The sequence below is a fragment of the Lontra canadensis genome, unplaced genomic scaffold, assembly GCF_010015895.1.
Source record: "Lontra canadensis isolate GAN:19392208 unplaced genomic scaffold, GSC_riverotter_1.0 scaffold50, whole genome shotgun sequence".
Classification (NCBI taxonomy): domain Eukaryota; kingdom Metazoa; phylum Chordata; class Mammalia; order Carnivora; family Mustelidae; genus Lontra; species Lontra canadensis.
This window is the reverse complement of record NW_022631044.1, coordinates 10,623,736-10,646,610: the sequence shown is the minus strand read 5'-3', so window position 1 is coordinate 10,646,610 and position 22,875 is coordinate 10,623,736. Positions and strand designations below refer to the sequence as shown.

At 35.3% G+C, this 22,875-nt stretch overlaps 1 protein-coding gene across 5 annotated transcripts in view; it reads right to left on the bottom strand.

The window, feature by feature from the left end:
• USP34 (ubiquitin specific peptidase 34) overlaps positions 1 to 22,875 on the bottom strand; it is a 241,823-nt gene that overhangs the window by 14,534 nt on the left and 204,414 nt on the right. For 4 of the 5 annotated variants that reach the window (XR_004384586.1, XM_032873840.1, XM_032873843.1 and 1 more), the window contains 15 exons: positions 22,542 to 22,710; positions 22,364 to 22,438; positions 21,066 to 21,217; positions 17,486 to 17,534; positions 17,301 to 17,405; positions 17,167 to 17,211; positions 16,345 to 16,449; positions 14,538 to 14,685; positions 8,805 to 9,439; positions 6,563 to 6,720; positions 4,340 to 4,418; positions 2,499 to 2,625; positions 1,753 to 1,860; positions 501 to 605; positions 260 to 384 (listed from right to left, as the gene is read on the bottom strand). Coding sequence is in view for 4 of the 5 variants with exons in the window: in XM_032873840.1 (XP_032729731.1) it covers positions 260 to 384; positions 501 to 605; positions 1,753 to 1,860; positions 2,499 to 2,625; positions 4,340 to 4,418; positions 6,563 to 6,720; positions 8,805 to 9,439; positions 14,538 to 14,685; positions 16,345 to 16,449; positions 17,167 to 17,211; positions 17,301 to 17,405; positions 17,486 to 17,534; positions 21,066 to 21,217; positions 22,364 to 22,438; positions 22,542 to 22,710 (2,185 nt within the window). In the remaining variant the exon portion in view is untranslated. The remainder of the gene's footprint in view (positions 1 to 259; positions 385 to 500; positions 606 to 1,752; positions 1,861 to 2,498; positions 2,626 to 4,339; positions 4,419 to 6,562; positions 6,721 to 8,804; positions 9,440 to 14,537; positions 14,686 to 16,344; positions 16,450 to 17,166; positions 17,212 to 17,300; positions 17,406 to 17,485; positions 17,535 to 21,065; positions 21,218 to 22,363; positions 22,439 to 22,541; positions 22,711 to 22,875) is intronic. The other variant, XM_032873842.1, reaches the window with a different exon arrangement.

Below are 22,875 nucleotides of genomic sequence, written 5' to 3'. Positions count from 1 at the left end.
TTAGCCTAGTGAGAAATACTAGTAAGACTTTCTATTCAGGTGTTTTTTTTGAGGGAGGAAAAAACTTACTACTTGTGCTTATTGTTGATTTTGCAAATACTCAACCAACATTTCAGAGCACTAAAAGGAAAAAGTCCAAATGAGTCTAATCTTCTTAGGATCCACAAAATGGTCATTTAAGTCTAATATAACTGCCAGAGGGGAAATTTCAAATTACTGTGTACTACAGAAACATGGTTTTCCTGGCATCCCAACATACCTTACTGGTTTCCACCATTGTGGGCAAGAGGCACATATTGAGTTCAGGGCGCGGAGGCCGAATATTGCTTTTCCCTCCTATTAGCTTGATATTTTCTCGACAAGGGAAATAAGGTCCAAGAGACACTAAGACATTAAAAGTGTACAATAAGAATAAATGGAAAAAATAAATCTCCATGCTTCAGTGTGCAGAAAGATTAAATGCCAACCACATTCAAGTACTGTGCTAGGTGAATACGTACTTGGTATATTACTGTGATGATAAGTACAATGGTTGTGTTGTAGAAATGGAACCAGAGTATGAAGAAAGTCATGGGGACTCAAAAGAACAAGTTCCTTGAGGACATCTGAAAATAAAAACACAGTATGAGTATTAAAAAGCTGGAGGATACCTGATTTGCTTCTTTCAAACTCACAAATCCTGTTAGGGTGACTGATAGCAGTATGGCAGGTGAAAAGGTTTATTAATGAGTCTAAAACTGTTTTAGCTGCTGACACTGGGAGAAATTCTGTCTGATGCTCAATCAAATCTGGACCAAAGTTATTAACCAAACACAGTCATCATTTAGAAACCAAAGTTTAAAACTATTTATTTGTATTTTATTTATCCAAGAGAAGCATTATGGAGAAGTACGCTAAGGGAAATATTTAATGCATACTAATGACTGTCTTCATAAAATCAACCAAAGCAACTAAAGACAGAAATCTAAGGCTCAAAGTTCTTTGGATCTAAGATATAATGCTTAGTCTACTTTTAATGTTTCATGATGCTAGCTGGACTGATGCTCATCCCCTAATCACAAAGAAGTAAAGCTCATGATGACAGGCTATTGGTAATCAGAGGTTACCAAAGTATAGGCCAGTAATTCCACAGAACATCAGGCCAATGATTGCCAAAATTGACGGCTTATACGTGACAGCCAGTTATTCATGTCATTTTAAGAACCTGGGAATAAACAGTTACAGTCTCTAAAGATGACTTTTTAAAATGGCTTCTAAACTAGTAAAAAATACAATATAAATTTAAAATGGGGGGTCCTTTAACAGGCAAAATTATCACTTTATTATAAATATATAATCAATAAAAAAGTAAAATACTTGGGAGTCTAAGAACAAGTACTAAAAGTATCTTTAGGTAAAAAACAGGCAGTCAAATAATCTCTCCAACCCTTTACAGTATCAGCTCTCCTTTGCAAAACATCTGCGTGATCCTACTTCACTTACCTAGGACCAGAAGATTTCAGAGCTGGAAGAGATCTAGAAATAACCTAAGGTCAAAGAGCCCAGATATGTTACATGACATGCCTGTGATCATATAACGTAATAACTGGCATGTTGAAAATATAACCAGATTTTCTAGAACCTGTGAGTTACACATGGAAAGTACAAATGTCTTCCAAACCGTGCAGAACTAATACCACATCCTACAAAGAATATTCCACAAAAATCTTCATCCATTAGGTTTTTACACAGATATATTTCCAAGTAACTTACCTATACAGGCATTTCTAAGTTCTGGAGGACTATAGGAATTAAGAAGAGTTAACAGTTTATGGGCAAATTCAATTCGCTCCTGCCACTGAATTAATGCTTGTTTCACATCTGCAAATACAAAAGCATACATAAATATGCCATTTGAGTTCAAACTTCTTCACAATTATTTTCTATTTTTATCTACAGAATGCCAACACCAAGAAAATCAAATTAATGACATGAACACCTTTGGTGAAAGCTAAGTGGTCATTTTCATGAGACAGCTACTACTGTGAAACCTACTAGATTTCTTAAAACACATATCTGAGGGATGAACATGTTCATTTTCTAGAAATGTATGTGAAGTTCAGAGTTCACATGTAATTTTACAGGGACACAAGAGATAGGTTTTATAGTTATTTCTCTTGAAACTAAAAATGATCTAACCTAAGCCATGGAGGTTTCCAGTTGGGAGAGCCTTTACAAAACACTCTTTTGTTGCAGTGCTTCAAAATGTTTTCCAGTCTCTTAAATCTTAACACTTACAGGATGCTTGCCTATTTTTCAGGCAGGCATAAGAGATTAAAACAGAGCACTTCAGCCTAATACCAGGTCATGATGAACATGTCCTTATGGTTAGCATCAGCCCCACCTTCTGTACATAAATCGGAGATGAAGACAAATTCTCTGAAGGCTGTGGTCTGAAATCCTTATTTTGCTCTTTAAAGGTTGAAAGTAACAAAAATAGTAAGTAGGAATGACCAAACCTTTTCTCTGAAGATACGGGCGTGTAGACTTCAAAACCGAAAGGAATATTGACAGAAGTTCTACTAAGTCTCCAGTCACATGGCAAGCTGTAGCTTCATGGTACATCATGTGCAGTGTGTTGAAAGACTACAAGTGATTTTAAAAAAATGGAAAACTTCATTTCATTTTTACTTTATTGAGCCACAATATGGTAGTATTCATCTTTTGCGACAGATGTTTCCAGATGTTATGTGTGTCCACATGTGCACAGAACAAATGTATTTGCTTTCTCCTACCTAAAAGTCAAATTCTCCCAAGTCAGCTCCCCCCGCTTAAAAAAAAAAAAAAAAAGATTTATTTATTTATTTATTTATTTGACAGACAGATCACAAGTAGGGAGAGAGGCAGGCAGAGAGAGAGGAGGAAGCAGGCTCCCTGCTGAGCAGAGAGCCCTAGATTCGGGGCTTTATCCCAGGACGCTGGGATCATGACCAGAGCCACCCAGGCGCCCCTGTCAGCTCTTTAAAATACAAAATAGTGCTCACTTTCGCAGCTAATATTTTATGCATACATTTCGGCCTGAATGAATCATCTATTTAATCAGTTTGTTTGTTTTTGGTTACTGTTTGCTCTAAGCCTTAGAAATTACAAAGCAGCAGGCAACAAGACTGGGCAGAATGGGTAACTGCTTTAACTAACTTTCCAGGTCTTTGGGAAGAAAGACAACGGTGAAATGGCTGTCAACAGTTAAGTCTGAATGAGGAAAAAGAGCTCCAAAAGAAGAATTCCTTTAATCATATTGGCTTGTTAAATCTTTTAATTCAAAATCCTTAGTTTTTTTCCTACTTCATTCTACACAAAGGATTTTTTCTAATCCTCTTGAATCAGAGGTCCCTATGATCTATATTCTATCCACAATTCAAAGTTCAAAATCCACAATCTAGAATCGGTGGCAGCAAATAATCTGAACAATGTACTTGTACAGCATTTAACCTATAAGCTGTAAAGACAGGAAACAGGTCTGTCTTATTCACTGCTGTATCCACAGTACCTAGTACAACGCCTAGCATAGAGTAGATATTCAAACATCTGTTTAATGAAACAATGAAATTCTCACTACTCTTCATATACTTTCCGTTGTAGCCAAATAGAAATACTTGGCATTTTTCAAATACAACAATACTTTCTTGCCTCTGCTGACCATGTCATTTACCTAAATGCTCTCCCACTTATCTTTACAAGTCCAAATTCTTCGAAGTACCGTTTTAAACATGTTGTATTCCTATTCTATAGTATCATTAACTAAAGAAGACTATCCTACCTCTTACTTCACATGGTACTTTTGGCATATACTCTTTTCTCTTCTCTCCTTTATTAGACTAAGGGTAAAATGCACCTCGAAGGCTTTAAAGTCATCTCACAGTTTGTGGATGTTCAAGAATTGTGGGAAGAATGAAGAGGTCATTTAAATCACTTGTAAAAGACTCAATGGCTTCCTCTCATGATGCTAATCTCCGTTTCTTAACTATCAAATAAGTGAGTTCTTGAGAAATTATGTCAGTGATCATATCATATGAATTTCATCTGTTTCTACCCTTACAAATGGAATGAATAAAACCAGTCTATTTCCAGTGGTTATTCTAAATACAAAAGAAAAGTATGGAGTTACTACAGACAAAACAGCAACCTAGAAACTATTAATCATTTTTGGAATATAAATTAGCACTTAATATATAATCAAATCCAGAAACCTATATAAAACAGTCTAGCATAAACTCTAAATATCCACACACACACAAAAAGCCTTGGTGAGAACATTAAAATAAACTGTATCTATGGTAAAATGAAATAAAATATTTACCTCAGTCATCAGGATCAACCCTCGATTAAATACAACAAGAAGTCTATCTTCATCAGATTCTAATAGTATTCTGAAGGCACTAGAAGAATACAAAAAGCCCAGGTTGAGAACTCTGAATCAATGGAAAATTACGTGATTAAAAAAAAAAGAAAATTGTAATTTTGGCTTTTTTGTATCTACAGGAGAGGGAGACTACTATATCTGTTTCCTAGTAATGTAATAATAGGAGTTAATATTAAGAAATCCTCTATGTAACATGTAGAAAATCTGCAATTGAATGATGGAAGAGAGGTATCATGGAAATATTTTTTTAAAGTCTCAATATAAACAATGCTTATTTTTATAATGGGTATATCTTCTAGATTATGTTAAGTTCTGGAGAGTAACAAAATACATTTATACTATCCAAGCGCTTGTTAGCTGGTTCTTGGGAAGAAAGAGAAACATGAGGGGAAAAACATTAAATAAATTTTGGTCTTAAAAATAATTTATGTGATAATTACCAAAAGTAGTTGTACTGCTCTTGTTAACAGACCTAATTTCATTATTAGGTACTGGAAACTGCTGCTGTATGTAGTAGATACATATAGCATAGCTGTAATCTTTCTACTTCAGTTAGATTATTTTCTTCCCTTTTCAAAAAAGAATTAAGATGAACATTGGGGAGGGTATATGCTATGGTGAGAAAAATAAATTTTAAAAAAGAATTAAGAAAGCTCAAAGTTTTTTTTTCCTTTTTTTTTTTTTTTTTTAAAGATTTTATTTATTTGACAGACAGAGATCACAGGTAGGCAGAGAGAGGAAGCAGGCGCCCCACTGAGCAGAGAGACTGATGCAGGGCTCGGACCCTGGGATCATGACCTGAGCTGAAGGCAGAGGCTTTAACCCACTGAGCCACCCAGGCGCCCCCCGCTTCTTTTTTTCTTTTGAGAATAAGCTTTAAGTAGTAAACCTTTCAAACACAAGGTATTCAAAATTAATGCAAAATTTTAGAAGAATTCCTTTAGAGTCCCGGCAAAAGCATAGCTAACTCATTTCATTAATAAAGATTCAAATATGGGGGCGCCTGGGTGGCTCAGTGGGTTAAAGCCTCTGCCTTCGGCTCAGGTCATGATCCCAGCGTCCTGGGATCGAGCCCCGCATCGGGCTCTCTGCTCTGCGGGGAGCCTGCTTCCTCTTCTCTCTGCCTGCCTCCCTGCCTGCTTGTGATCTCTGTCTGTCAAATAAATAAATAATATCTTAAAAAAAAAAAAAAAAAAAGCCTTCAAAAAAAAAAAAAAAAAAAAGATTCAAATATGAAAGTTTTCTGAAGAAGATAATCTGAAATAACCCTATCTTGGGTTAAGCACAAATTACTATTTTCAAGGAAGTACTGCCAAAAAATGTGTGCCTAATAAAGAACGTTACCTCTAAGTCTTAGATATAATATATAGAAACACTTTAAGAAATTAACCTGGCCTTTATTCCCACTGTTAAAGGGAGTTATGTGTAATTTGTTGTAGAGTTCCTTTATAGCCATTCAGTAATTTTTGTAGCTCTGAACAATTATAAAGATGATTTTGTGTTATTCTGGCTAATTCTTACAGTTAAGGTAAATCTGGGCTAAACAGAATGAAAAATGCAAGTTTCATCCAAAGGTGTTCCTGGAGGCCTCTAGAACTGAACTGTCAAAGCATAAGACAGGATGAATCACAAGAGAGAGAAGGATTCAAGCTTTAGGTTTAAGATCATACATGAGGATTCCTTCCAACCTAATTCTATGATACTGATAAAACAATCCAAAATCAAACCTTGAAAACAAAAGCTATTCAAAAGTAGCTCATTAATTTTTAAAAGATAAATCCTTCCAAGGTTACTGAATGCAAAAATGCTTCCCTAAATCACCTTAAAGAACTGGTAAACTTTTACTTATAAATAACTTAATTATAACTCTTCAAGTGCCAAAAAGATGGTCCCCATTCCCTCATTTGGAAAAAAATAAATTTTTTTAAAAGATTTCATTTATTTATTTGATGGGGGAAGAGAGAGAGATCACAAGTAGGCAGAGAGGCAGGCAGAGAGAGAGGGAAGCAGGCTCCCCATTGAGCAGAGAGCCTGATGCGGAGCTCGATCCCAGGACCCTGAGATCATGACCTGAGCCGAAGGCAGAGGCTCAAACCCACTGAGCCACCCAGGCACCCAAACAAAACAATTTAAAAAGAACACCAAAAAACATCTTCTTACCTTATTAAAGTAGTCCAGCAGGAGCGGCCATCTAAGCAACGTAAGTAACAACTTATGGTTGTTTTCTTAAACTGTTTAATATCTTCTAATTCTTCTTCTCTCATATCTGGCCTTTGAGCTATAAACAGCTGCATCAGGTTAAACAGTTCTTCTACTGCCTAAAAAGGGCAAATAAGCATCATGGTGATCTTTTAACCCTGTATTTTAGAATGTTTCCTTCTCATTTCTGAATGGTATACCTACTAGCCAGCTCTTAATATTATACAAATGAAATCAGATTACACTACCACTGAAGAATAGTTATAAAATTAGCAATAGATTCTATTTTAAAAATTTAATGTATTATTCACTAAAAGTAAATCAGAACATTTTCAGAAAAAAAATTTCTGAAAAAAATCTTTTTTTCATTTTTAGTCTTAATACTGTTTATTAAAGCACTAGCTTTGTAACTTCGAATGGGTGTCCAGATATGCTACATCAATCCTTTGCCCGTTTCTTTAATGAGAAATCACAACTTCCTCACAAAATTTTACAGCCCTCATTTACATTTCAATCAGTACCATTTCTGAGAAAACCCTTTGTGCCAACATTCAGAATGCTGTTTCTAGACTGATGAATGGTTAGTTCAAGTATCTGATAGATGAAACATGGGAAATAATATTTAAGTAAAATCGCTAATTGTGGGTTTATATACTCATTTAGCATGGGCATGTAGGCATACTTATCAATAAACTGAAACCCCCAACTCCATACTTTTCATGGCAAAAACTGATTAAGCACCATTTTCATGAAAATCTCTAATAACTAAGCTCTACAATAAAAGATGTTATGTTTTATTGATGTCAGGAAACATTATCAAAGATTCCAAGTCCAACACTCATCAAAGGTATATTTAACCATGGATATCATGTTTAGTAACTAAGTCAAATATTATTTATGTGAATGTGATAAAGAAAATCCACTAAATCTTGATAAATCCTGTCCTGACTCCTTCAAGGTCAGGCAGACTCTCACATTTGTTTCCTTCTGTCTCACAGCCTTGGCTTTGAACTCTTTTGGTACTTAATATACTCACTCTCTTTCCTCTATTCTAAGGCATTCTAAATTTCCTGGCTGGAAATTAGGTTATTCTTTTTCGGTTAGAACAATTTACTACATCATATCTGAAGGACAAGAAAGGTCCTTTCTTTCTTAAAAAATATTTGACAGAGCGAGAGAGATGAAAGCATGTGCGTGCGTAGTGGGAGAACTGGGCTCCCAGCTGAGCAGGGAACCCGATGTGGGACTCGATCTCAGGACCCAGAGATCATGACCTGAGCTAAAGGCAGATGCTTAATGGACTGAGCCACCCAGGTGCCCTGGAAAGGTTCTTTCTTCAACAGGAAAAGTACTGTACACAATTCAAGGATACAAATAATTAAAATATTCTTCATCATGTTCATTTGACTGAACTCTTAAGTAAACACTGGATGTCTTGAAAAAGCTCTACTCCTACAATCTCACATTTAGCAAAATACTTCTCACATTTGCAGCTTGTAGCCTCTAGGTTAAAATAGTTCTGCATTCTCCTTCCGACCCCTTTTCTAGATCTATATCCTCTTGGTGTAATCTTCAGTTTACAACAGAGAGTTAAGAAGCAACAGTAAAAAGATATATCCAGGAATGACAGCCTATGTGAAGGGAGAAAGTTTTACTATGAAACCTACAAACAGTCTGGGGGAAAAAAAAAAAAAAAAAAGGAATCAGATTTAGACTGCATATATTTGTATCCCAATAGACCCCTTACCCATTTCATTCACCTGAATGTAGTGTGAGGAAAAAAGACACTAGGGAATACTATAGCTAAGATAAAAATATTGTCTAGCTCACAGTTTACAACAGCCATGTGGATCTTAATGATAAATACCTAAACAGTAAATAGTTCCCTAAAACTATATCACAAAGCTGACGTTTTTCATTAGGTACACATAAAAGACATTTACAAAAACACAAATGAAAATAGCTAAGTTCAATTAGAGATAAAATTTCAACACCAACCTAATTATCCATTATTACTTAAATTTAATAGTAATATAGCATTTTATACATGTAGTCAAGGAAACAAATACACATTGAGTCTTTAAGAAAGAAGAGTTCAAGTTAGACTATATTTCTATATTTTGTTACCACTTCCCACAAGGGGGGGGGATAGGTTACTTCCAATCAGTTTGAATATATAGAGAGAATTAGCAATTTTACTCACTCCAGGGTATTGGCTGGCATGTGGTGTAAGATTCTTAAAGGCCCATTGGATGTTCTGGTGAGAAGCGAGTTGTCGTGTGAATGCAGGAGACTGTTCACAGCAGAGCCTCAGAATGCCGTAATAGGCTGGCAGCATCCCACGGTTAAAAAGCACCACATCCTGATCATCATGGTCAGCAAGGATGTAATTGAAGGCAATGTTCTTGGTTACCACTGGGTTCTGAACAATAAGGCGGATATTCTCTGGACAGTCAGCACACACATTGTACCAAAATGAAAGCAAAGCCTGTTTATTGTGATTTGTAGCTATTGCTGGCTCAGAAAGTTTAGGCTGGAAAAGGTTCCACAAATCCATGAAATATGTGGAAAACATCAGCTTCTCAGTTTTGGAAATTAAACAGTAAGTCATAAAGCTAAAATAGGGCACTAGCTTTGTAGTGCCATGAACAGCAGCATCAACATAAAGTTTGGCTCTTGAGAGCAAACCAAGGAGCACGTTGTAGACCTGATGTAGGACTACTGTTGTGTCTGGACTGAGTGGAAGGTCACGGGTTGGGATGTGCAAAGACCTTGTTGACCGGAACATCTGGCGAAATGAATTGCTTGGTATAAGGGACACCAGAAGATAAGCTGCAGCTATAAAATGTAAAACAAAACTGTCAGATCCTTATAAGATATAAAACAGCCTGAAGAGCAGTCATTAAACACAAAGCCACTCTTCTCTTTAAAAATTAAAATGAATAAAAATTAAGGGTCATAAACATTTCTTAATATTTCTGCCCTACCACTGGCCCCACAGAAAAATATCAAGGAATGATGAAAACAGATGCCTTCCATTTTGTCATTGCTATTTTTTAAGTGGCAACCATAACTGCATTAATAGAAACAGTTTTAAACTTCTCTGTTAGCTTTCCCCAGATGTAGAATTTTCCACTTATTTGATCATTTCATTTCTTCTTAGGAAATAATACGGTTTAATAGGAAGAACACAGCATTTGGAGACAGAAGACCTAGCTAAATAAGGCTCTCTGATGTGATCAAATCATTCAATGTATTAGCATCTTTTCTTTCTCTTTACAAAATAAGGGTAAGTTATTTTGTAATAATTTACAGATTAACAGTAAAATATAAAGTTACAAAGAGGGAATGAGATCTACTTTAAAGTTCACTGTAACATACAAGATTATATATGTATGTGTGTGTGTGTGTGTCAATTATAGAATATTAACTTTGGAAAAACCTTCAAAATCTTCTAGGCTAAATTTGTACTTAAAATTTTTTTTTCACTTGAGTAGGGTTGACACACCATGTTATATTAGTTTCAGGTGTTTAACATGGTGATTCAACTTCTCTATATGTTATGCTGTGTTTACCACATTGTAGCTACCATTTATCACCACACAATACTATTACAGTATCATTGCTTATATTCCCTGTATCTTTTATCCCCATAATTTATTCATTCCTTAACTGGTAGCTTCTAGGTTGACTTCCAATGCAAAGAAAGCATCCCTTCAACATACCTGGATAATGTTATTAGGCATACAATTCTGAGAAGAAAATGACTCATTAGTTGAGTTCATTTGTAAAAATGGTCAGTGTGAGTGTGCGAGGCACTGAGCTAGGTACTTTAAAAATATTTCATTTAATCCTCACAATCATTCTGGAAATAGGTGATGTTACATTGGAAAATCTGAATCTTGGAGAAACAAAGACCAAAGTCACACAGATAAAAGAGGTGGAGCTCAGATTTTGCCCTGGGATTTTGCCCTGGGAAATGATAACGATGATGATGACAATGACAATAATGGTAATGATCCAACAAGAATAACTAACATTTATCAAATGTTTATACTATTTAACACCATATCTTTGTTTAGGAGGCACTACTTTTATTATCCCCACTTTCCCTTGGACTGAAAACAGTAAGATTACACCCATGTTACACATCTTGAAACCCAGATGAGCTAATGCTCCTGAAACAACCACCACAGAGCCTCCTCATGGCCTCTAAAGCCTTAGTTTAACTCTTTTCAATATACCTACTAATTCTATCTCCCACTATTCTACCTATAATTTGGTAACTTCCAATGTTCTGTTAAAGAAACTAAAGTTAGGGTTCCTAAAATTAATTATAAGCTCTTTTACAGATTTTAAAGTAAACTTTGTGCACAATACTCCATTTCTACATATTTTTTCACCTGTCTGTTGCTCTGGTTAGGCTCAATTTGATTTATGTTTCCAATATACCTGTGATGGTATATTGCCATATATAGGTATATATAGGTACACCTGGCAGGTTTCCTACTAAAACCTGGCATGTTGGGGTCATTCTGACCAATCTTTGTATAACCTGCTATTAAGAAAAATAATTTGTGATTAGAAAAAATTTATTCAGTTTAAGTTATATACTCTTATCCCAGTATCTTATTAGGAAAAATTTCAAATGCAATGAAAGGTTCAAAGCGCTCTACCCAAAGACCCACTTAAATTCAACAACTAACATTTAATTTTGTTTTATTATATACCAAACCATCTATTTATTTAAGAGCTATCTGCTTCTAAATAAAAAATAAGTTCTGCTTGGGAGATATATACTACTTCCAGGAAGGTCAATATGGAAGAATAAATGACCTTGCTAAAAACTGCTTTTCTAACTGGAGTACCTTCCATTTAGTTCTATGCTACAGAGAACTTAGAACAAATCTACCTCCATTTCTATATGGCAACGGTTCAACTACTTTAAGACACTTATATCTCCCTTTTTCTTTTTTTCTATAAACTAAACATTCTAATGCATTCCTTAAAGTTTTGTAAGATTTAATAGTATTTCTCAGTAGTTCTTCTATACATGTTACTATACTTCTTACTGTTATATTGATTCTATTCAAATATTTGGGCTGTTTTTTCAAGTTACATTATGTAGAACATTTTCACATTACCAATGTATATTATAACTTTTAAATAACTTACTATAACTACTGCCCAACTGAACATCGCCAGTTTTTAATTTTTCACAACTATAAACAATGCTATTTAAGCATCCATCTATTAGATGACTTGCTTATACTGGAATTCTTGAAATGATATTACTGAATTTAAAAAAGGCAAAGTATTCTGAAAGATCTCGGGTATGCATCATTAAACTGCTTTTCACAGGGTAATATTTACTTATAACTTCACTGCAGTGTATGAGAATGCCATTTCCACAGTACTGTCATCAATATTAGATGTAACAGCTGGAAAACTATTTTTCTTTGTTGTTGTTGTTCAGCACATTTTTTTTTATTGTTTTATGGTCAGAGTCAGGACATGAATGCCAACCAGCATACGCGTCAACACTCACAAATAACCCATTACTACGGGGTTACATAAACTGGCAGGAAAAATAAGCCTTTAAGTACCAATGCCAATCCATGTACCCACCAGGACCAGGTGTTTTTCCCAAATAAACTTTATTATAGAGTAGGCAGAACACAGTTCCCATACACTCTTCTCCCATTATTAACATCTATTATTACTTAGTACAATTGTTTTAACTAAGGAAACAACACTGACACATTACTTTTAACTAAACTCTGTACTTTAGATTTTATTAGTTTTGCCTTAATGTTCTTTTTTTAAGATTTTATTTGAGAAACAGAGAGACAGAAGAGAGCACGAGTGGAGAGAGGGGCAGAGGTGAGAGGGAGGAGACTCCCCACTGAGCAGGGAGCCCGACGTGAGGCTCAATCTCTACCCCTGGAATCATGACCTGAGCTGAAAGCAGATGCTTAACTGAGCCACCAATGTACCCCATTCATGTTCTTTTATTTTGCCTCTAGGAGCCCATCTAGGATATATCACATTTAATCATCTTGTCTCCTTCTTAAGCTCCTCTTGGCTGTGACAGTTTCTCAGACTCTCCTTGCATGTGGAAGTTTAAATAAGGAGTACTTGGGTGAGGTATTTTTGAAGAATGTCCCTCAAACTGAGTCTGTCTGATGTTTATCACTCTTAGACTCAAATGATGGGTTTTTGTAAGGAAGACCATACAGGCAAAGTGCACTTTATATCATATTACTGTTGATCAGGGTATCATATTACTATTGCTCTCACTTTACATATTATTATTGCTCAAGGTATCAAGGGTACATGCTATCAACACACATCACTGATATTAACCATTATCATCTGCCTGAGTTAATATTTGTCAAAGTGCTTCACTTAAAGTTACGTCACCCACAAACTGTAACAAACTCTTAAACACAGAGAATAAACTGAGAGGGTGGTGGAGGGAGGTGGGTGGGGGGTTAGCTATGGGGGACGGGCCTTAAGGAGGGCACGCGGTATAATCAGTATTGGGTGTTTTACGTGATGAATCACTGAATCACCCTGAAACCAACACTGCACTGTATATTAACTAGAATGTGAACAAAAATTTGAAAGGAAAAAAAAAAGTTACATTCCCCATTCCCTACTCCTTGAAGGAGGTTCAGCTATCCCTCCTTGGGAGGGCAGATAGATGTACATAAATTATTTAGAATTCTTCTGTATAGGAAGTTTGCCTCTTCTCCATTTATTTATTTAATCATTTATCAATATGGACTCAGGTATTTATTTTATACTTGGGGGTATAATCCAGGACTATGTTACTTATTTTTTTACTCAAGTTGTTTCAGCTTTAGCCATTGGAAATTCTTTCAGTTTGGTTGTGTGTCCCTTTGACAATGCCCCACTATTTTGTTTTTCTTTTCTGAGTACTTCTTTCTGGTCCTACAAGATGCTCCAGGCTCATCTTATATATTACTTGCCCAAGACCTAGAATCAGCCATTTCTTCAAAGAGCTATTACTTGTTTTATTGGAGAATGGTCTTTGGAAACATTGATCTGGGGGTATTCGATGTGCACGCTGGTACTGCAGTATCCCTGATGCTACACCCTTTCAGTAGACAGCTAGGAAAAACAATTTTAATGATTAAATTTAATGATTAAAGAAATCTTAAAAATTAACAATTCCAATTTTTGTTTCTTTGAATATTATCAAAGGAGAACATACTGTTTATTTACAAGCAATTTTCTAATCTGTAAAATACCTATTTTTCATATGAGTCCATCTGTCTTCCAAGATCTTTATTTCCTTCCAGCCTGCTTATGTAAAAGTGTTTATCACTTAACTCCCTATCTCATTGAATATTTTCTCTCAGTTTGTTCTATGCCTTTTTATTACTTTCCTCTTAGCCTTAAAGTTACTTTTTTTTATTTTTAAAGATTTTATTTATTTGACAGAGAGAGAGAGATCACAAGTAGAGAGAGAGAGAGAGGAGGAAGCAGGCTCCCTGCCTAGCAGAGAGCCTAATGTGGGACTTGATCTCAGGACCTGAGCTGAAGGCAGAGGCTTAACCCACTGAGCCACCCAGGCAGCCCCTTAAAGTTACTTTTAAGATAGGATTTTCTGATCCTTTACTTTCTTAATGCTGATCATGCTTTGTAATCTATCAAGCAAGGAAACAAAAATGATGGTGGTGGTGATGTCACCCAAGACAGGACAGTTTCCTATCCTTAAAACACCCAAAGCACTGTAGATATTTGTAAAACACTGCCACTTCCAAACACTAATGTAACTTTGGTCTTTAAGAACAATATCTAAGAGCTTTTGTACCATACAACAATGGGCATTATTGTAATCACCTCATAAAACAAAAAAACAAAACTTGGAACAACAAATGGTTTAAGTTCTGAATATTTGACTTACAAGTCCTGACTCTAGGATAATTATGAGCCAAAAGAAACCTCTCGACCCAGTTTTCCATGTTCTGTAGGACCCAGCTGTGTGCCAGTTTATTTCGGGGTGTCTGTACTGCCAACCAATCCAAACACTGAGAAGGATTGTATTCAATTACCTAAAAATGAAATGGTAAGAACAGAATATAAAACGAACTGATTAAGGAGTTACTTTTTTACTTACTTTTGGTATATGCCATTAAACACTTAAAGCCAGAGTTTTTTGAAAAATAGAGCCTAAGAGAAATTTTGCTTATGTTTTTCTACATTTCTATTTTTTAAAATTTTTAATCAATTAATTTTTTTAAAAAGATTTTATTTATTTAATTGACAGAGATCACAAGTAGGCAGAGAGGCAGGCAGAGAGAGAGAGGAAGGGAAGCAGGCTCCCTGCTGAGCAGAGAGCCCGATGCGGGGCTCGATCCCAGGACCCTGAGACCATGACCTGAGCCGAAGGCAGAGGCTTAACCCACTGAGCCAGCCAGGCGCCCCTCAATTAATTTTTTTTTAAGACAGGGAGCAGTGAGGGGCAAAAGGACCAGGAGAGAAAGAATCTTAAGCAAACTTCACACTGAGCACAGAGCCTGATATGAGCTTGATCCCACAGCTGTGATATCATGACCTGAGCTGAAATCAAGAGTTAGATGCTTAACCAACTGAGCCACCCAGGTGCTCCTCTCCATTTTTTAAACTGCATTTACCAACAGGAAATATTAAGAAAAATCTGTCATTAGTTTACAAAATAAAATTAAAAATAGCCAAGAACTTTAACACAGAATAAGAGAACCCACTTACTTTTTGGTCTTATTAAATTTATAAATTTACCTCAAAGTGCTTCTAATCCTCTAAAGTTTCTCATCTTTATTTTTCTTACTGTGTGCCCAATCAATCTATTACTGAACGTGAGAATGAAAAGTAGTAACTGGACAGCTGGGGAGATTTTTTTTTAAAAGATTTTATTTATTTATTTGACAGACAGAGACAGTGAGAGAGGGACACAAGTAGGGTGCGTGGGAGAGGAAGCAGGCTTCCTCCTGAGCAGGGAGCCACTGTTGGGCTCCAGGACACCGGGATCATTACCTGACCATAAGGCAGATGCTTTTTGATGCTGGGATCATTACCTGACCATAAGGGAGACGCTTATTGACTGAGCCACCAAGGTGCCCTGGGAAGATATTTTTCATGGGATAAAGAAATCTTAGGAATCCAGATTTGGCTTTCAGGCCAGTTCCATACCCACTCATTTCTGTACTGTCTAGATGGTTTTAGGCTAAAATAGTTGAGTGGTTGCCAAAGATATCACAAGGCCCACAAAGCCTAAAATGCTTGCTAACTGACTAGTTGGGAGAAAAAGTCTGCGGACCCCTGGTGTAGAGAGGTTTTCCCAACACTCACTAAAGAGAAACTGTGAACCCAGCAGTTACTCTGAAGGAAAGGACATGGTCGGTATTTCCTGTACCATTTCTGTCAACTGCTGAAAACACTTAGCTTGTATTTCTAAAATTCTGTCACTCTTTTTTGAGGGGAAGGGAATGAAAACTCTAGACTGGCCAAAGACTTTTTATTGACTCACAAGAGTCTTTAAACCTGTGGGAAAGAAGACAAGAATTCTTTCTCCCCGCCAAGCCTCTTGACTAAAGCATGTCTTCTTCCCTCACTTGTGACCCACTAAAACCATTTTGGATTGCCCAAGTAAGAAACTTACTTAAACTGGTAACGACTTTATTAGAAAAATAAAATTCTCAGAAAAATACTGAAACATCTATTGTAAGACTTACCTCCCATATCCTCTGCAGAATGTAGGATGCAAAGGGAGGCATTCCTGGAGGTCCACCAGCAAACTCCATTAGCATAGTCAACAATTTAAAGAAAGGATTGGCTGCCTGTAAGACAGATGCATAACTGTGTATTTAAATGTACTTGAACCCACCAGTTTCAGAAAAAAGAAACACGTACTCTTCTACACATCACATTTAAATCTGTGTTAGGTTAGCAGACCTCAGTACTCTTGCCTATGAATTTGAACTATATGGAGCAGCAGGATCAACTTGGGATACAAAGTCAATGGCATGGACATCACATGTAACAGAAAGTATGTATTTTTCTAGATATCGATTTGGAAAAAAACAATCAAAACCTTTATTAATGAGACAACCGTATTCATAGAATAATTTAGGTTAAAAGTTTCTTTTAGCATCCCTTGATCTCTAAGGTGTAATTTACATTAATATTTGACAAAGTATCATGTAGCTATAACATTACCATTTTGTAAAAATACTTTTGGATAATACTGTATTATTATATTTTTCATCATTCTTGAACACAATTATGATACAGGCTTCAAATCAAACAACTTTAAAGCTTAGTCTCTATGTGTTACTCCAATATGTTGAACTTATACCTAAATTTGTATTTAACTGGGAAAATTACATTTATTATAATGAGATACAAAGGAGTAATTCAGCCTATTCAAGTTACATACTGAAAATTAAGCTGTGTTATGGGAGAAATCTTGATATATTTTTTTCAAGAACAAGAAGAAAGGTTTATCTGAAAGCACTAGTATTTTTAAAAACACAAATTAACTAATGTGTACATACCTCAGGAGTCAACTTTGCTATTGATGTGAAAAGCATAGACACAATCTATTAAAAAAAAAAAAAAAAAGGAAGATTTCAGAACATTCTTTTAAAATTTACCAAAAAGCTTTTTAAGACTGTTTCTCAGCACTTACATGTTCTGCTAGTCGATTATTGTATCGACAGAGGCTGAAAATCAGATTACAAGTTTGTCTTATATTGATGCCATCACGAATATGTTGAAACAAGAAGGGGAATCCCTGTTAAAAGTAAAAGTTGTTCATTTAAGAACCATTACTATTTGTGAGATGATCAAATCCTCTAATATACAAAGTATTACCTTTCCTCCTGTTAATGCTGCCATGTCAGTCTGTGATAATGTCAAATGCCTGAAAGGAAACATCAGTGGAAATAAGTTTTTCTTTCCTCTGTGTTACTTTATAGCTATTTGTATCATGACATGCATCAAAACTGTCAGTTCAATTACAACGGTACCAAGCCACCAACACAAAATGATTTTTGAACTTTCTGCTAGCTAAACTTACTTGCTAGATATACATCTCTCAGACAATTTTTCAAGATTCCGGAATTGATATATGGAAGCCCAAACCTACTTTATTTGCCATTTAATTAGCTCAATATTTTTGTGTATTATAAATACTAGGATGGGTCTGAGTTGTGGGTTTTTTCTGACATGAGACCCTTCAAAACAAAACTAACTTCTAAGAAATACTAAAGAGTTTCAGTTACCAGTTAACAATTTCTACATATTTCTTTACTATAGAAAATTTCAGATACATACAAAAATAGTAAGATAATGGAAGTATCCCATTATTCAGCTTCAAATTACTAATTCATGATCAGTCTTGTTTCAATTGTACCTCTCACTCACTCGATGTGGACTGTTCCGAAGCAGTTCTAGGTATTTTATCATTTAATCTAAAAATCTCAGCATGAATTTCTAACAGATAACATTTAAAACACATAAACACACTACCATTATTCACACTTAAAATAAAACCACAACTCCTTACTATCAAACAATATCCAGTCAGTGTATGATTACCTCAAGTGTCTAAAAATTTTTTTAATAATTTGTTGGCTCAAGATCCAAATAAAGTCCTCTGTTGCAAGTGGTTGAAATGTCTTTTAAGTATCTTACAGACTACTGGTTTTCCCTCCAATTTTGTTTTTATCTTGCAATTTATGAGTTGAAGCAAGTAGGTGGTTTGTCCTGAAGAACTTCCCACATTTCCACTTTGCTGATTGTATCCTTGTGGCGTTGCTTTAACCTGTTCCTTTGTCCTTATATTTCCTATAAACTGGTAGTTTAGATCTAGAGACTTGATCATATCTAGGTTTGATCTTCTTAATCAAGCATGCTTTATAGGTGGTGGTACTGACTTTCTTCAAGAGGCACACAATGAAAGGTTGTCTTTTGTAATATTTTCAGTCAATGATGATCATCTCCTAGATCCATTACTTCATTTGGGGTACAAAATACAGATATTCTGATTTCAGCAATATTTGCTTGTTCATTAGCTCAAACACCTCCAAGATGGTGAGCTTCCTCTCATTTACCACTTGTTTGCCATGAGGTAATTCTTGCTGGTAAGATGAATGCTTGTTACCATTCCTTTATTACTAAGTTTCCAAAATTATGATTTGGTTTTCTAATATACTCCAAAGGTTACCAGTAAGTAGTTCGTTTGTTTTTAGGTACCATTACGAACTCATGGATTTAAATATCTGTGATGTATTTTAGTCCTCTTGTAGTTATTCTATTACTGATGCTCAGGTTGTCCAATCTATGACCAGAAGGAACATCCATAAATCGGTTCCTGCCCTTTTAACATAATCTCAATAGTCTTTGATAGCCTCTGCTTTCCAAAAGGACAAAGTGTTCTAGACTTCCCATTCATTTCTTGCCCAAGACCTGTAATTGGCCATTTTTTCAAGGAACTCTGATTTTCTTCCATAAGAAATGCTATCTAGGGACTACAATGTTGATGCCAGCGGCACTCACTGATTCTGAGTTGGGTCGGACTTCTAAGCCTTTTCAGAAAACGGAAGTACAGAAGACATTTTTTGTTCGCTTAAAGACAAAATACACCATAAACTCTACTGGTATTTCCAAACTCAAATTTAGTTTTAAAGAACTTACATAAAAAACCTACAATTTTGTATTTGTATTTCTTCATCTTTGGCTGAAAATCTTGGTTTCTAATGACATTAACAGTTACTTATTTGCTTTATTCTATGATATATGATAGTTTCTGGATAATAATCACAATTACACTACGAACAATATACTTAGTAGAACAGTTTAAGGTAATTTTACAATTCTTTTTGTCCTTCATGTACAACTAGGAATTTACAGTTAAATTAGTGTGTTCTAAAGTCATTTTAGTGAATTCCTTTCCAGGTGTTATGCCACCAGGTCAAAATATAATTCATTTATTTCAGTCTGCTTTTGATTTTTAGGGATTGCATTTTATTAATTTACTTATTATATAAAACATTTACATGATTACAAGTTAAATCTAAAAAACAAAAACAATATATACTCAAAGTCAAGCTTTCATTCTTGTCTTTTCCAGCAGTTTGTTTTTCCCTCCCCAACCACAGGAAAACTTTTTTTTTTTAAGTTTTGATTTAGTCTTCCATTTAAAAAAATACAGTCAATTCTTGCTATTTGTAGTACTTATGTTCTATAAAATGCTGCAAACACCGAATTAGTGATTAATGAATCATTGCTCATAAGAGAAATACAGGGTTAGGTTCTTGTGAGCCTCTGGCCAACATTTTCTTCAACCAATCAACAGGTTACCTTGTTTTGTGTGTGTTTCTGTTTAAAGATGTCTTATTTAATATGTGTATTGTTCATTCATTAGTACTGAAGTCACAGCAAATACTACTATTAACTCATACCTGAATGAAGCCTATCTAATGTGCATTTTCTTGTTAAGGCGCCTTATGGCCTTCTTGAGCTTAGGAACTCTACATAGCACTTAGCACTACACTGGGGAGCAATTTTAAACACTAAGTCACCAACAAAAAGCACAAATGTGAAAAACATGGCAGCAACCATGAAAAGGAGATTTGTTTACAATATGAGAAGTGAAACAAGAAGTCACAGTCACCCTGTTTGACCTTGGCTGAGAAGGAAGGTATGTGTCAGGTAACTCAAATTTTTTTGCCACTCTGCACATGGACATCTGCAGTCCACAAATGATTGCAAAGGAGCCATGAGTACTGACTTTGGGACTGTAATAAATCCCAGCAAGTAAGCACATTTGGAAACAGTAGATCCACAATGAGGAATACTGAAAATTGAGTTTACATGCTTTCAATCTCTGCACCCCTCTCCCGCCCCCACAGAGCGTCTCCTTCCTCAAAAGGTACCATATTATACATACTTTTCTCCACCTTGCTTTTTTACTTGGTAATATTTATCCTAAAGATCTCTTCATGGTAGTACCGATACATTCCATACTTCTGTTTTTCAGTAATAGAATATTCTATTGAGTGGATGCCTGCTTTTTCAACTAATCCCCTCTTTTTAAATATTTCCAGTCTTTTACTATTTTAAACTAAATGCTTCAATAAATATCCTTGCATATACATCTTTCTGTATTTAGGGAACAGGCTTCTAGAAGTAGTGTTGCCAGGTTAAAGGATGAATGCACATATAATTTTGCTAAATATTTTACTGTATATTTCTTCAACGTATATTTCTAACATGACTCAGAGGTACAAAGTCATCTGATACAAAGGACTGAAATACTTATGCCATAAGAGTTCATAAATCATGGTATTATTTAAAAGGAATTATGTAACAAAAGTTAGTGGTAAAACAATTTGGTAAAAGGAGTAAAATCAAACATGCTTTAACCATTTTGAATGTTGAAACATTTCACCTTTCTGAGCGAGACTGTTCAACCAACAGAGCAACTAAAGCTATCATTTTTTCCAGGGCAGCAGGCCTGTATTTTTCTTCTGCCAGAGAAAGAATATCTTCTTCTTCCTCCTCTTCTTCCCCCTCTTCCTCTGACAACACTTCAACTTGAGGCTAGAATAAAATGTTGAAACTAATACATTAAAACTGAATTATCTTGAGAGAAAATAATTTGACTATTTTATAGAACTACCCAGGGTAGAGGTAGCAGGAGCATGTGTCATAAAGAACCACTCAAAGGCCTAACCCTGACTTTTAAGAGTTAAACAATATTCAGGATAATTTTAGACACAGTAAGCAGAACTATAAAGAACAATGATTCTCAATACTGTAACTATACCTCACTTACAGGGATACATCTTTTAATAATTTTTTTTCTTATAGGCAAGCCCCTTGGAAGATAAATCAGGACCAAATTTTATATGAGTACGATAAAACAGTATTTCCTATTAAATAAAAATGTCAGTTACACAAATTAAAGAATCCTTATCTGCAGTGTTCAGATAATCCAAATAGCAAGTGTTCCAAAGACTTCCATTTCTTTGAAATTCAAGAGACTGAAATGATTTTATGATTTAACAAAGCAAAAGAAGAGCAGTCTAAACAAGTAGCCATATAGGCAGGAATTAGACAGTAAAAGTCCATATTCTGAGAAGCATTACAGAATAATGGTTAACAGTGTAGCTCAGGAATCTGACCAAAGATCAAAGCCCAACTCACTGTGATCTAAAACAAGTTAACTTCTTTCTGCCTCAAGTTCCTGATCTGTAAAATGGAGGTAACAATAGTACTTACATCTTAGGGCTGCAATAGGGTTAAATAAGATAGTATAAATAGAGCATAAGCCAACGTGGTCATTAAAGTCAACACAAAGTTCATGTCATGCTTTAATACTATGAATAGACCAAGCTACTTAAGTTTTTGGAAAACTGTGACAAACTCAACAGCAAGGGTTTAAAAATATGACCAAAAGAAATGTTCACTGAAACAACATGCTACTGATATGACCCCAAAGTAGGTGGTGGCCATTCTGCCTAAATTCATTTGCTTTGTTCCAGGGCCTTGCCGATGAAATTTATCATTTGATTATTTCTTCTCTCGCTGTATCATTAAAAATACCAACCAAATTCAGACACTTAAAATTATCTAATGCCAGGCTAGAAGGGACTTTAAAGCATTCTAATATCTAATGATCTTCCATGATACAAACTTGAAAACATGGCCCCCTAAATCCCCAATATGAGAGAGAACTATACTTACATTTTCAGGCCCTTTGGTTCCCATGTAAAAATGAACCATTGTAGATATGGCTTGCAGTGAAAGCAAAAACTGGCTCTAAAAAAAAAAACATTGATTTAAAAATATAAAATAAAACAACTGAGTTTTAAATACTGAAAATAGGTACATAATCCCAGAAATAAACAAGATACAGCCTTACCTCTTCTTCACCCATTTTGGCAAATTCATAAAGGAAGGCAAAATACTCTGTAAGATGTTTACTGTGAGGTTTTACACCATGTTCCATAATTAATAACAGAGTTCTCACAAATCGAGTGACACATGAACGACCACCAATATCTTCTACTGAGGCATCCATATCATCCGACCTGAAGATACAATTTAATATATCTTAGAGACAGTATGAAGTCTGGAGATAGATATTCTGGGAGGAGAAATATTTTTAAAAACCTAAATTTATCTCTCTCATCTTTGTAATAGTGAATACCAACTGCAATAATGTAAGGAGATAGATTCAAATTACGGTGTCTGGC